This window comes from Mixophyes fleayi, chromosome 7 (genome assembly GCF_038048845.1).
Source record: "Mixophyes fleayi isolate aMixFle1 chromosome 7, aMixFle1.hap1, whole genome shotgun sequence".
NCBI lineage: Eukaryota > Metazoa > Chordata > Amphibia > Anura > Limnodynastidae > Mixophyes > Mixophyes fleayi.
This window is the reverse complement of record NC_134408.1, coordinates 37,608,488-37,622,873: the sequence shown is the minus strand read 5'-3', so window position 1 is coordinate 37,622,873 and position 14,386 is coordinate 37,608,488. Positions and strand designations below refer to the sequence as shown.

The 14,386-nt window shown below is 40.8% G+C and overlaps 1 protein-coding gene across 1 annotated transcript in view; it reads left to right on the top strand.

Moving 5' to 3' along the window:
• Positions 1-5,174: 5,174 nt before the first annotated feature.
• The window catches only part of DAGLB (diacylglycerol lipase beta), a 31,533-nt gene continuing 22,321 nt past the window's right edge, over positions 5,175-14,386 (top strand). Inside the window, exons 1-4 of the mRNA XM_075179684.1 lie at positions 5,175-5,373; positions 7,531-7,682; positions 9,514-9,688; positions 10,177-10,438. Coding sequence (XP_075035785.1) covers positions 5,279-5,373; positions 7,531-7,682; positions 9,514-9,688; positions 10,177-10,438 — 684 coding nt within the window. The 5' untranslated portion in view covers positions 5,175-5,278. The remainder of the gene's footprint in view (positions 5,374-7,530; positions 7,683-9,513; positions 9,689-10,176; positions 10,439-14,386) is intronic.

Below are 14,386 nucleotides of genomic sequence, written 5' to 3'. Positions count from 1 at the left end.
CACACTCGCACACGGCCTTAGGAGCTTAATCAGTACAATTTCCCTATTTTGCAAGCGCACTACATCTTCACCATTGGACTCTAGCACAAAGATGGCCATGGATGTATATAGATCATTGGGCCCTCGACCTTCAACTTCAGTGAATGAACAGTGCAGCTTAATGGGGCGGTTGCTAGTAATATATAACAGCCATTAACTGTTTCTTCCTTGGCTAATCCTGACTTTTTGATATATGAATCTATTTTATTTTAATGTGTTTTATAAGCTGTTCATTATGACAGTTGAGTTCTAGTCTCATTATCATCTATTTGTAAGACATCAGTGCTCCTCTGCAGCGGACTGGTACCTGTTGTCTGCCACTGCTCTCATCTACTCCTCCAATTCATTGCCTGAGTTCTTCTACTGCTTCTTACCTTATACATGCAGTGGGTAGAGGAGGGAATGTCTCTGGTATCACATGTTGGGCTGCTGCTGTGACTCAGTGACAGGCTAGGAACATAGTAACTTTTTTTTGTGTACATTCAATTTTTATTGAAAGTGGTACAGCTTTGGTAACTTACAAAATCAGGAAAGCATGGGGCACAAATTCCATAACAATGTATTGTTACTAAATCTCTCTCAAATTGGCAATAAAAAAAAACAACCTAATGGAAATACAGATGAGTCGATAGAACAAAACCTTAAACAATATAGCACTGATGTATAGTGCAATAGACCAGGTGAGAAGGGTTTAACACTCACTTGTGTCAAAGGGCATATAATGGGGTATCTTTACAGTTCATCCATTTGAACCACAGTGTGCAATATGTGCAGAACTTGTCTGTGGACGATAAAAATCAGGTTATCCATGGACGTGTAAAAGTCCAGTCTCGCAAATCATTTCTCTACGGACAGTGGTGTTGGAGCCTTTGCGGCACAATTAAGATATTTCAGGGTGTATTGCTTATACTGAGAAATTGATATCCCCGTAACATTAAGTAGCCAGAAATTTGGACTGTTTGCAGATCCAATCCCTGTGATTGCCTTTGATAAGTATCACTGCCTCCCAGAAAGGATGGAGTGCAGTACATCCCCACCAAATATGTAGATGGGAGCCAGGGCCTGAATTGCACCTCCAACATAGATCCATGAGGGCAGGGTACATCTCGACAAGCAAGCTGGGACGGAGCATAGGGATTTTATCACCTCTTTATACTTTCTCATAGCCTATCAATGACCTGGAGCAGCAGTCTATACCATCTATCAGAATTCTATAAGAATGTATTTACTGATGCAAGTATTATTATAATTCGAATAGAAGAACTCCTGTGTAGTATTTGGTAACCAACAACAAAGCAAAGGTTGGCATTTAAACTTTGTGTCTGATGTCCTGTGCTTAAAAAATATAAAACTTTATGCATGTACTGTTCCCTCCAGTTCCTTCTAATATTGGAACCGAGCAAACAAATGGTAAAAGGTAAATGTCTGCCATAAATATTAAAAAGAGGTCACTTCCTGGTTATAGCTCCTATATAAAGTGCAACAAAATAAATATACAAATACGCAGGAAAAACTTATGTGCTGCAAATTCCAACACAGATTATAGCACAGTGATTTCTCTGTAGACTTTTTGCTTGTGGCTCATAGAACTATGAACAAAAATCAGCAAAGAAATTACATAGTAATGGTAATAATGCGCTGACCATGTTGCTCTAAAAAATGTGGGGAATTGAATCTGCCCTCATATCTCAAAATGCCACCTGTAATTACAGCGCTGTGGTCTGATGTCACACTGCATATTGTGGATATCCTACCTGTGACTATTGGAGCCAAGTGCCCTAAATCTGATATTGTAATGCCCTCAGTGTGTAACTAGGCAGTGGACGTCATTGGTGAATAGACGGAAGAATTTATGTTTGTAAATCCACATACTTGTCTGGCAAGTGTAAATCAAGGTCTCGGCCCATTTCCTGGTCTTTGGACACAACCCTGTAAAAGTATGTACATCTACTTTGTAGGATTGGCAGACAAACCTGGAAAAATGCAGAATGGAAACCGTAAACACATCACATCATCGATCCAGCCTACTACCCACTTGTGCTGTTCACCTGACTTACTGTCTGTTTTAGCCTTATTTACGACATCAGGATTGTCTTTATTACATGTGTTACTTTTGGGTGATTAAGAATTTTATTACTTGGGTTATAGTGCACCTACAAATGTGCTTTCCTGCAAAAGCAGCTGGACGTTGGAAAGTTTGTCCCATTAGAACTACAGGGATGAGACCCAATGTCAGGCACATCGGTGGTGATGGAAAATATAAGAGTTTTTGCAGGGAGAAAAAGGGACTGTGCATCCTCCCTGTAATGTGTCTTCTCCACCTCTTTATAACATTTAAATAATCGTGTCCCGCAAAACAAAATGTCATCTTTGTACTTCAGTGCAGGTGTGTGCCCACTTGTGCACCTAACCACACTGAGCTAGAAGCTCCCTTTTGATGCCCAACCACTCCAATCCGCTAATGAAAACTTCTGTGTGCCGGTACACTCCACCATATTGTCCTGCAGATCCATGAGCTTCCGTTAAACTAGGCGTATTTGCAGAAATGTTTGCACATGGCATCCCAAAAGAGCATTTGTACTGCAGTCTTCCACTTGGGCAGTTCAGTGTCCTGAGCTTTGCCAATACTGATGGCAGCACTATGACTATGAAGAACCGCTTGGCTGTCTACTGTGGATAACCACTGTATACAATAACTATGTATTTTGCCATCTTCAAATCCATGAAGCAAGGAATTCATGTCAGGTAATATGTAGTATTATGCCTTGCCCTATGAATTGGACTATAACACCTTGCTATACAATGGGGTTTATTTACAAGCAAATGAAAATGTGTAATAAACAAGCAAAATTAGGTTTCATCCTTGTAATTTAAGTAAGGCTATAAAAGCAGACTTCTGATTGGTAGTGATACTTCTGTACTGTCTTACCCTGTATAGTCTACTGTTTGTACCATGTACGGCGCTGCGGAAACCTTGTGGCGCCTTACAAATAAACAATAATAATAATAATAGCTATGGGTTTTTGCATATTTGAAGTGTGTTAGTTACTGCACCCATCACTTTCCCCACTGTGGAGGATATGCTAAGTATAGATACATTGGTGTAGTCAATGTTACAATCATATTGTTTCCATAACAAGTTAAATCATCATCATTAATTTATATAGCGCTACTAATCCTGCAGCACTGTACAGAGCATATTTGTCAATTACATCAGTCCCTGCCCTTTTGTAGCTTACAGTCTAAAAACACACACACACACACACACACACTCTCTCTCTCTCTCTCTCTCGATCTCTATCGATCTCTCTCTCTCGATCTCTCTCTCTCTCTCGATTCAGAACCGGAAGACTTGTGGTAAATGTGGCACCAATGTAGCACCTGAGGGTAGCAGAAATCTAACCAGGTTCAGCATCCACACACACCCTCGTCCATATTGCAGTGAAAGCCATGGACGTTAGCGGTCCTCCAGCATTAAAGGATTATAATAAGTATATAAAATTAATTGTTACAAGAACACTTACTAAAGAAGTAGAGTTGAGCCAATAGACATGCATTTTTATTTTAACATGCTACTGATCAATGAGCTCCATTACTGTTGATACAGTACCCAATAGACACACTCAAAAAAGCCGGATTAATACTAAATTCACACATCCACACTAAATTCACACAAAAAGCTGGATTTATACTAAATTAACATAAAAAGACAGATCCACACAAAAAATGGATCCATACTAAATTCACACAAACACACTTGGATCCACACTAAATTCACACAAAATGTACAATTCACTAAAAACTAAAACACTAAAAATTCACATGGATGTATACTAAATTCCCAGATAAAGCCAGATCCAGCTTTTTGTATATATTTAGTGTGGATCCTCCTTTTACCCTATAGAGCTGCAAATATGAGTCAAAAACTGCAATATCAACAATAGCATGTTAGTTATTTCCCTTCAAACTTGGTGTGACTAGTCGCAAATTTTGAATCTATCAATCTGTATAAAGCCTTTTTATTGCTTAGAAGACTCATAGGTAGATCAAAGATCATGACTAGACTTAGCAACCAATTAGGAACATTTTAAAGGAAAAACATGCAAGTGACCCAGCACAAGGTCTCTATGGGACGGACCTGGGGGGGGGGGGGGGGGGGGGGCAGATGCCCTACTGCCCCCAAGCCCAGCCTGCCCCTGTCTGTGTATTAACTATCTCTTCCCCATTCCATGTAGATGTAACATTGAGTCGCTATACCACATTTGCAGCATTAAATGAACAACCACCCATCTCTACTGTTTTCCCCAATGTGGTAAATGGGCAGGGGTGGTCCTCCCCTGGAATCTCTGTGGGCAGCTTACAGGGGGACAGTCTGTCCAGTCCTATTAAGTAAAGATGACAAATGAAAATATTCTATTCAGCTCAATTCCTGCACAATGGACGTCTCCTAAGAACTTTAATTTTGAATACTATCATTTGCAGAGTACACAGCTTAGATGGAACAATAATTATAATGAAAGCAACATTTTTATGCTTTTAAATAAGAGTAGTGTCCTGTTATAATATTACAAGAATATGTTCATTTGTGTACAGCTCCTCTTGTTGATTAGCACAATCAAAACTTACAACAGTGTCATTCTGAGGTAGAAAAACTTTAGTGATAGCAACTGCAGCTCCACAAGTAGTTCTTAGGATAACACCGACACTTTATCTTAGCTCACTAATACATATACTCTGATATGATACAGCCATTTCTAATAAAATTATTATTTGTTCTTTAAGTAAAAACAAATTATAATTTATTGTTACTTATATAAATATTCTATATATAGATCAAGGTACAATTAATGAATATCATAAAACAAATGTAGATATGTTTCTAGTGTACAGAATACAATGTCATAGGATATTTATGTAGTCTCAATATTAATGATTTCTGCTTCTGCAAAGTTTGTGGTTTTTAATTTTTCTGTATCCTCTATCTTTATTTTATTAGTACTAAAATGACTGGCTTAGTTCTATATAATATCACATAATATTGTGCAATGGTTCAGTGAAGTATGAGGAAAGTGATGTAATGCTGCACGGAGCTGGCAGCCAGGTGTCGCTGTTTCCGGCCGGAGTGATTAGAGCGCTGCACACAGTGAGAGGGACTGAGCAGTGTGATCCCTGGGCTGTGTCATAGTGTCGCCGCACAGGGGGACCTCTATCCTGGTAGCTGCCCGGGACCCCCAGCAAGATGCCGGGCTTGTTCATGTTTGGTAGGCGCTGGGTTATAGCCAGTGATGACCTGGTCTTCCCTGGAGCCTTTGAGCTGCTGATCAGGCTGATATGGTGAGTGATGACTGGATGTGTGTTATTGGTGGGTGAAAGGCTTGGGCAGCCTCTATAGCTGCTGTGGAAGGTCCCAGGATGCCCTCTGACTGGCAGGACCTTGCTGGGACTTGTAGTTATGGAGCCATAGATTGCCTCACTCTGTTATAATGGGTCAGTAGTGTGAGAGAGAGTTAAACATACTGGGACACTTTTAGGTCTTTAAAATCAGGCAACCAATATATGATGGTCTTAATATGCCATTCAGTACAATATAATGGAGTTCTATGGGATTGCTCCTTAAATATTTTGTGTTTATGCAAACCCACTGCACTGGGCAGAAATCTAGGGGCACTGCTCCTGGAGGATTTTGCACTACACCTTGCATTTTGTAAGGGCCCCTGATGGAATTAAAATCCTACCCATGTACCCGAATGCTTCAATCTGTACAGAATATTTCTGTTTACTCGGTCAACGCAAGTCTGTCATCATGACACAAGCGTCTTGACCTGAAGCTGTAACCTTATAAACAGCTTTTTAAAATCTCTGACTGTCAACAAAGTGACTTAAGTATACTTTATTTAGGTCTATTATTTAGCTTGCTATTTAAACATATTGTCTGTTCTTGTATGTTATAGCAGTTCTTGTTTAACCACATCTTGTGAAAGAAATTTTCTCAAAAATTGAATGTTGTAGCTTACCAAACACTGCAGGATTTCTTAAGAGTATTGGTCAATCTTCTTTCTTTATTCTCCTTTCTTTGCTTCTGAGTCTGAGGAAGAAAAACTACAGAGAACAATGTAAATGGCCAACACCATAATATAGACCGATTTGGAAAGTCGAGATTAATGACATTATAATAGGTCGACAATTGTAATGTAGACAGTATTATTAGGTCGACAATTGTAATGTAGACAGTATTATTAGGTCGACAATTGTAATGTAAACAGTATTATTAGGTCGACAATTGTAATGTAGACAGTATTATTAGGTAGACAATTGTAATGTAGACAGTATTATTAGGTAGACAATTGTAATGTAGACAGTATTATTAGGTCGACAATTGTAATGTAGACAGTATTATTAGGTCGACAATTGTAATGTAAACAGTATTATTAGGTCGACAATTGTAATGTAGACAGTATTATTAGGTCGACAATTGTAGTGTAGACAGTATGATTAGGTCGACAATTATAGTGTAGACAGTATGATTAGGTCGACAAGTCTAATGTAGAAAGTATGATTAGGTCGACAATAATATCCTTAACTATGTAATACTGTAGACATTTGAATTGTAAACCAAATAATACTGTCTACATTACAATTGTTGACCAAAGGAATGTCTACCTGTTGACCACATACCAGGGGCTGATATACATCTCTACTGTAAAGTCTAGGGATATTAGTGACCATATAAAGGTACAAGGCTGTGGGCTACAGTAACTTCAAATATCCTGAATAATTTCCAGTTAAATTATTCCTTATAATGCACATGCTTTCATACTGAACATTGAAGTCATGAAGTCACAACTCGCCATTAATACAGATAGTATTTACTGAACGTTTTTATATCAATTAGCATCACTTCTGTAATATAGAAACATTACAGATTTTTGTTGATTATCTTCTAACAAACTAATGGATCCCACACACAGAGATTTGTTGAAGAGGGAGGCAATCTGATCTGACACACCTCTGAATGGGCCATAAATGTTTAAAGTCTAATGTCCGGATCTGTATCAGTTTTTTCCAGCTTTCATCTGGTTGCCATGCATTTTGGATGCATGATAAAGAATGGAAGTCACATGATAAATAGAATATATTACTTTCTATTGCACTTATACATCTTGATTGTGTTATGAGTTAAATGGCGTTTATCCAATTATTTCTTCCTGTGTTTTATATGCATATTCCATGCTTTCTTGATGTGTGTTTTAAAAACACCAAAGGGTATATTTACTATACTGCGGGTTTGAAAAAAGCAACCAATCAGATTATATGTCATTTTGTAACATTCACCAAATAAATGAAAGCTACAACCTGATTCGTTGCTATAGGCAACAGCTCAAAATGTCTTTAATATAATTGCGCCCGGAAGATGCAAATATTCCACTAACTTACTTTATAACTGTTGAAGGATCAATAAGTGTTCTATTTCAGCATGTTTGTTTCTTTCAGGTGGATTGGGATGTTAGTGCTCTATTATGTCCACAAAGGGCAATTTGATTGCATCGGAGGACCTGTACTGCACAGTTACCTGATTGTACTTATTATCATGTTGGCTGCAATAATATGCTCAGTATCTGCCATTGTCTATGTCAGTATGCAAGGTGAGAGTAATTATCCTTCTAGTTAGTTTGCTTCATTTGTTACTGGCTTGTTTACTAATTTATTATTTTTTTTACAGATTTTTTTATTTATTTTTATGTCTAGAGCAGTGGTGAGCAAACTCAGTCCTCAAGGGCTACCAACAGTTCATGTTTTTAGGATTTCTGTCTGTAGAAACAGCTGGGATAATTACTGACCCAGCCAAATAGATTAACTCAGCTGTGAAATCCTAAAAACATGAACTGGTGGTAGCCCTTGAGGACTGAGTTTACCCAACACTGGTCTAGAGCATTGTAAGGTTGACCGAGGGCATGTACTTAGTTGCACTATGTAGGATTGGTAACATTGCCTGGGCACAAGGGAGCTGTCTTGGTACTGGTGTTTAGTGGGAGGCTGTACTGCATTAGAGAGCTGAGATGCATTTATCTGTAGTCTGCCATTTTCTGCATTGTTGTCTGTTAATATGGATATAGGATGCTAGGTCACCATGTACGACATTGAGTCTAGTAAAGTCCGGGATTGGGAGGGATGTAGCATTATTTTTCTGAAAGAAAGTCACTCAACTCACGCCTGGTTGAGGCGATGGAAAGTGCTATCTCTGCCATTGTACCAGAATATCCCATAAATGCTCACTTACGTTCAGAAGTGGTGATTGAGAAGGTCATAACATCATGTCAAACCATTGGATGACAACTCATGCTCCTGTTGCCACCCCTTCCGTCAGAATAGAGATGCTGCAACATGGGGTGAAGCTGACCACTGAGTACCCGTAAGTAGCAATTGGCTCTGACCTTTCCTTCAAAACCATGCCAGGAAAACGTACCCTACAACAACACAGAACTACCATACACTGTTGGAAACAAGCGTGAAGCATGATTGGTCTGACCATGTCACCTTCCGCCACTGGTCAATAGTCCTTTGCTCCTCTGAACCCACAAGCGTGCATTGCCTGATGTGAGGGGTGGTTTCTGCACCGCAGCTGACAATGATAGCCTTCTATCTGGACTTCTCATCAGACTGTTTTTGATGAATCCGCTGCTCGCACCACATTTGCAATCTACGGTCAGTTGGTAAGCAGTTGCTCAGCTGTGTTGGACTTTGAATTAATACACTGATATCAAAATCCTGGATTATTCTGCTTTCTGGTGTCCTTTGCGGATGGTGTTTTTCCATGCTGTCATCACCTTAGAAACCGTTGCTCATTACGCATTAGGAAGTCTCGCTGTCTTGGTCACTGAATGACCTGGCAAACGCTTCTCAACAATCGTCTCTCTTTCAAAGTCACTGAGCTCTTCTATAGCATACATGCTAGCCATCATTCTAACCAGGGCAGTCCAGCATTTTTATGAATGACCCTGACCATGCTGGGATGTTATTTACTTAATTAACGCATGAGCCACACCTATATGGAAGCCTTTGCTTTCAGTATGCTTGGTGTTCCTCATTTACCCAGGTGTTTCCATTTTGTGTCTATTACCTGTATATTTTGATCTACCCTATCTCAGGACCAACGTTTTCTTTCTTTTACATGTGACCTTTAAGCCATATTATCTGGCTATTATCTGCAATGCATTTTGTTCATCCACCTGTTACCAGAATAGGCCAGGGAATGACCTCAGTATAATTACATGAGACTGCATGAGATTTTATTAAGACAATAACTGTAGACTTGCTCTTTCTAAAATGTTACCATATCCACAAAGCTCTACTAATGTGTATTAAATGGACGATATACTGGATTTATCAAATGATAAAGTGAATGATTGGTTCATTACCATGTGTGTCATTTGCTGTGTTATATTTATAGTCACTGTCTTCTGTGTTGTTTTGCAGGTACAATCTCCAACCCAGGGCCCAGGAAGTGTATGCCTAAACTCCTATACATCCGCCTGGCCCTCTATGTGCCGGAATTTGTGTGGGCAATTTTGGGTGCAATCTGGGTGTCGGACAATGGGGTTGAATGTAAGAAAGCAGTGGTACATGTCATTCTGGTTACAGTCATCGCTAGGTAAGATCGCTATGCTTGCTCTTTACACGAGAGTAGTTATTTAATAGTATGCCACTTTAGTCACCATAGTAGAAGGACTATGTAGTTCTGATTTATGCTAACATGTAGATCAGGCCTGTCCAACCTGCGGCCCTCCAGGTGTTGTGAAACTACAAACCCCAGCATGCTTTGCCAGTAGACAGCCTGTTGATAGCTGGAAGGGCATGCTGGGACTTGTAGTTTCTCAACATCTGGAGGGCCGCAGTTTGGACAGGCCTGATGTAGATTATATGTATTGCTTGCTGCTGTATTTCCCAGAAGCCTTCAAGTCACTGACTTGTTTTAGTCTAAAAGGTATCCAGTTACACAACAGCAGACTCTATATTTACTGTTGTAATTACTTATTAGGAAAAATAAATAAAAACCAAGAAATCTAGGCAATGCTTTTTCATTGTATTTGGAATGTCATAGTTGTCAGCATAAACTCCCCTTCCTCTCTGGTGTTGCAGTTGGATTATCATACTGTTCACTGCCATAGCTGTTATTATCGTCTTTGATCCATTGGGCCGCAAGAAAGCTCAGTCTTATGCGGGCAGCGAAGACCACGATCTGGAGAGCAGCCAGTCACAGCAGATGGTTTACAACATTAAGAATACTGCCACCAGGGTGTGGGAGACGCGCATCCGACTGCTCTGCTGCTGTGTGGGCAATGACAACGACAACAGAGCCGCGTTCTCCAGCATCGCAGATCTCTTCAGCACCTACTTCTCGGTAAGATTTTCCATACAACTAGATACAGTTTTCAGCATGGTCTTTTCTGCTGTTTATTATATATTTTAATTTTCAATTGCTGAAAAGTAAAAGCATATATTTTTTATTTTTTTTAGCCAAGCTAGGCATAATAACTGCAAATGGTTAATGTTATGAATACAAGTTCCTCCCTATCTTTTAGTATTGGTTAGATACACCCTGTATCTCACGACAGCTGTATCTGAAGACTGTTCTCCTTACATATGCCCAGCCTTTTTTGCTGACTAATCTGACCGGGGGCAGTGGGTATCGCATTCATCACCACTTATTTATATAGCGTTAATATAGAGAATATTTTCTTACACAGTATCCCTGCCCCTTTGGAGCTTACAGTCTAAATTCACTAACACACACACACACACACACACACACACTAATTCACCTACTAGTTTTTGGATTGTGAGAGGAAACTTACGCAAACACGTGAAGAAAATATAAACTCCACACAGTTAAGGTCCTGGTAGGGAATCTGGTGCTGTGAGACAGAAGTGCTAACCACTGGGCCACTGTAGTGGTATGAAACCACCAGTGCAAGGAGCTGTTCAGGGCAGGTTTCTCAAACATGCCGACATCCAGCAGATGATGCAGCAGTGGAGGCCGGGCCTATGCAGAGATCCGCATGTAATTCCATTCCTTCAATTTATCAGATTATCAGGTACAGGAACCATTAAATACACTCTGCCGTAGAGATTATATCTTATCAACAGTAAAGGATAGACTTTTATTTGCAAAATAGAACCTTTGGGCTTTTATTATTAAGAGTTGACTTTCTTCATTTATTAGTAAATAATCCACTATGGGTCACTATCGATAGCTTATGTCATGTCACATGTCACCATGGCAGATTAGAAGGCTAGCTGTCTAGCTGAAACATGAAGATAGGGTGCTTATCACCAATGGGGTACTTCTACGGGTGTCTTTTTAATTTTTTTTTATTATTAATAAAAATAATTTTTAATTTGCTACTTCAGTAATTACAGTACGTTTGTATTTCTACAAAAGTAACATAAATTGTCCATAGAAAATGTTATAATGTGCAGTGTTAATACTGATAGCTGTATCTATAGTAAGTATTGTATGAAAGGGATGGCAACATACTTGAGGGACAAATGTTGAAGCTTTTCCCAAATTATTTCTCTTTGATCCTATCTGGGGGACACTGCTACCATGGGGTTGTGGAGGGCAGGGAGGGAGTTGGCACTTAACTAGTTAACTTGTTTAATGTATCCTTGCTGACAGACCCCCCTCCCCTCTCCAATCCCCTGTAGCTCCTCAGTTTAGACTAAGTGCCCAAGAAGTTGAGCTTACTTTTTTGTGCTAGATAGCTTTTTTTCCTTTGTTTTCACCTTTATTTTTTTTAGAGGTACAATTTTTTCGTTTTACATTTGATCTGAGGAGTGTGTTCTACAAAGAGAATACACTCCTATGGGGCAGCGGCACTCCTCTCTCTGGAGAGAGCAAACGGCTCTCAATGACAGCTGGCAGTGTCTTTATCAGAGTGACAAGTGGCTTATTCAAGCCGCTGTCACACTGATAGCCTCCCGAACACCAGCGCTGCCTTTACAGGCATAGAGCGCCGGTACTCGGAGCGGTGGTGGCCTCCGGGGGCAGACCAAGTTCCCTCCTCAGAGAAAGGAGGGGGGAATCTTGGCTTCAGCTGCTGGATCTGTTTTGCTCTGTAGAAGAAGGTTTCTACATGCAGCGCCTGACACAATAGATGTCAGACAGCGCCGATTCAAAGTACAGCAGCAGGAAATGTCGGGGGGCAGGGCTAAATAATATAGAGCTACCCCACCTATTCCAGATACATGGTTGAACCTGTCTAAGCGCCAAAGGCAGCCCAGGAAAACAGACTTCCTCAGCCTGACACTATCTTCAGGGGACACTGCTGACGACTCCTCTCCTGACATATCGTGCTCGGCTGCAAGGCTATGTACCATTATTTTATACCTTTCTATTCATATTAGAGAGTTATTTGTTATATGTGTGCAAGTAGTAATAAAATCTTTTTGTATTCTACTTAGCCAACTCACATCCTTTTTATATGCTGGTTACAATATACAACTTTTACTGTTCTAGATTAGTTGCTATACTTGTATTTATTCAAACTATATCTTGTGTGACTGTATTTCTAACGCTCATTATGCAGGCCCAGCCTAATGTACTACCACTACTGGAGGAACCGGCATGGGTATCTTCCCTGGCACAGTCAGTTACTTCTCTGGTCCAACTATTTACTAAGTCTACGGGGATAACAGCGGTTTCTGCTGTTATCCCCGCCGATTCATAGCAAACTGCCCTTCCTGGGGCTTTGGGGATGCCAGTGACCGCCGGGACATCGGAAGTGGCTGGGGCAGGTCCATCATCCTCTGTCACGAACCCGGGCCTTACCTCTAGAGAACCAACTTGGTCCTTATTATTGGTCAGAGGCCTGAATATATTAAACTGTTTTCAAGAGTCTCCAAGATCTGGACTCTCTAGAAATAAGAGGCTTCGGTCTACAAATCTTCTTCTATCCCATTCTGCTTCTGAGGGGTCTTCAAAAGAGGGCGAACCCACTTTTGACTCAGATTCTGCACAGGTCATGGACCTGGAAGAATCCTCTAAATATCAGGGTATTGACAAACTGGTCTTAGCAGTAAGGCAAGAATTGGACCTTACAGGTTTGGATGAACCAAAATCTTCGGATCAGGGTGTTTTAAAAAAAAATAAAAAAAAAATGAGAAGACGCGCTATCTGTTTTCCACCGTCAGTAGAATTAAGAGGCATAGCAGAAGCAGCTTGGAAATTAACAGACCGGAAGTTTGATTCCAAGGAGATCCCTTACCCTGTACCCGTTACAGGAAGAGGACCTGGCCTGCTGGGAACAGATCCCAAAGGTTGACACTCCGGTGGCTCGTTTAGCTCGCCACACTACGCTTCCAATACAGGGTACAGCAGCCCTACAAGACGCCACAGACCACAAGGTCGAGGCTCAGTTAAATCAATCTTTGTAGCGGCAAGTACCTCTTTCAGACCCATGTTTTCATCGGCTTGGGTTGCCAGAGCAATGGAAGCATGGCCAGAACAGTTGGCCGAGGGACTGTAGGATTCAGAATTGCTTCCCCTTGCCTTGCATCTAAAGGAAGCTTCTGGATACTAATATGAGGGGGCCCAAAATGCAGCCTCTATTTCCTCCTCTATACAGGCTTCCACGGTGACAGCGAGAAGGACCCTATTACTGAGGTCCTGGGATGCAGATGCAGAGTCTAAAAAATCTCTTGAAGTGTTACCTTATTCAGGCGCAAGTTTATTTGGCCCTGAATTAGACAATATCATTTGTCAGGCCACTGGTGGTAAAAGCACGTTTCTGCCGGTGAACATTACTAAGTCTAAGCCTCCTCGTTTTTGCTCCTTTCGGGGGGCCCTTTTGCTAGAGGTCAGACGGCTAGGGACAGACCTACAGGTAGCAGGGGATGCTCTTACAGAGGTAGGTCCTCCTTCTCTACGAGACGCCTGTCAGCAAAAGTTCCGGACAAAACGACATCCCGACTGTCATCCACCCCTTCTTGCGACTGCAGGAGTGGGGGGCGATTTGACTCTGTTCAGGGAGTAGTGGATAGCGTCCTCCCAAGACCTCTGGGATCATGACAAGAGGGTACATGATAGACCTGTTAAGTCCAGCCCCATGTCGCTTCTTTGCAACATCGTTACCACACGATCCAGAAAGGAGACAGGCGAAGCAGCTAAGTGTCGCTTCTCTTCTTTCTGACTTTCAGTAGACATTTGCACGGTAACAGACAGCCAGAAAAGACAAGGTTTTTATTCAAACCTGTTTTTGGTTACTAAGCCGGATGGATCATTCCGAACCATTTTAAATTTAAGAATGTTAAATCCACACCTAAGAGTGGAGAGATTTCCCTCCGATCA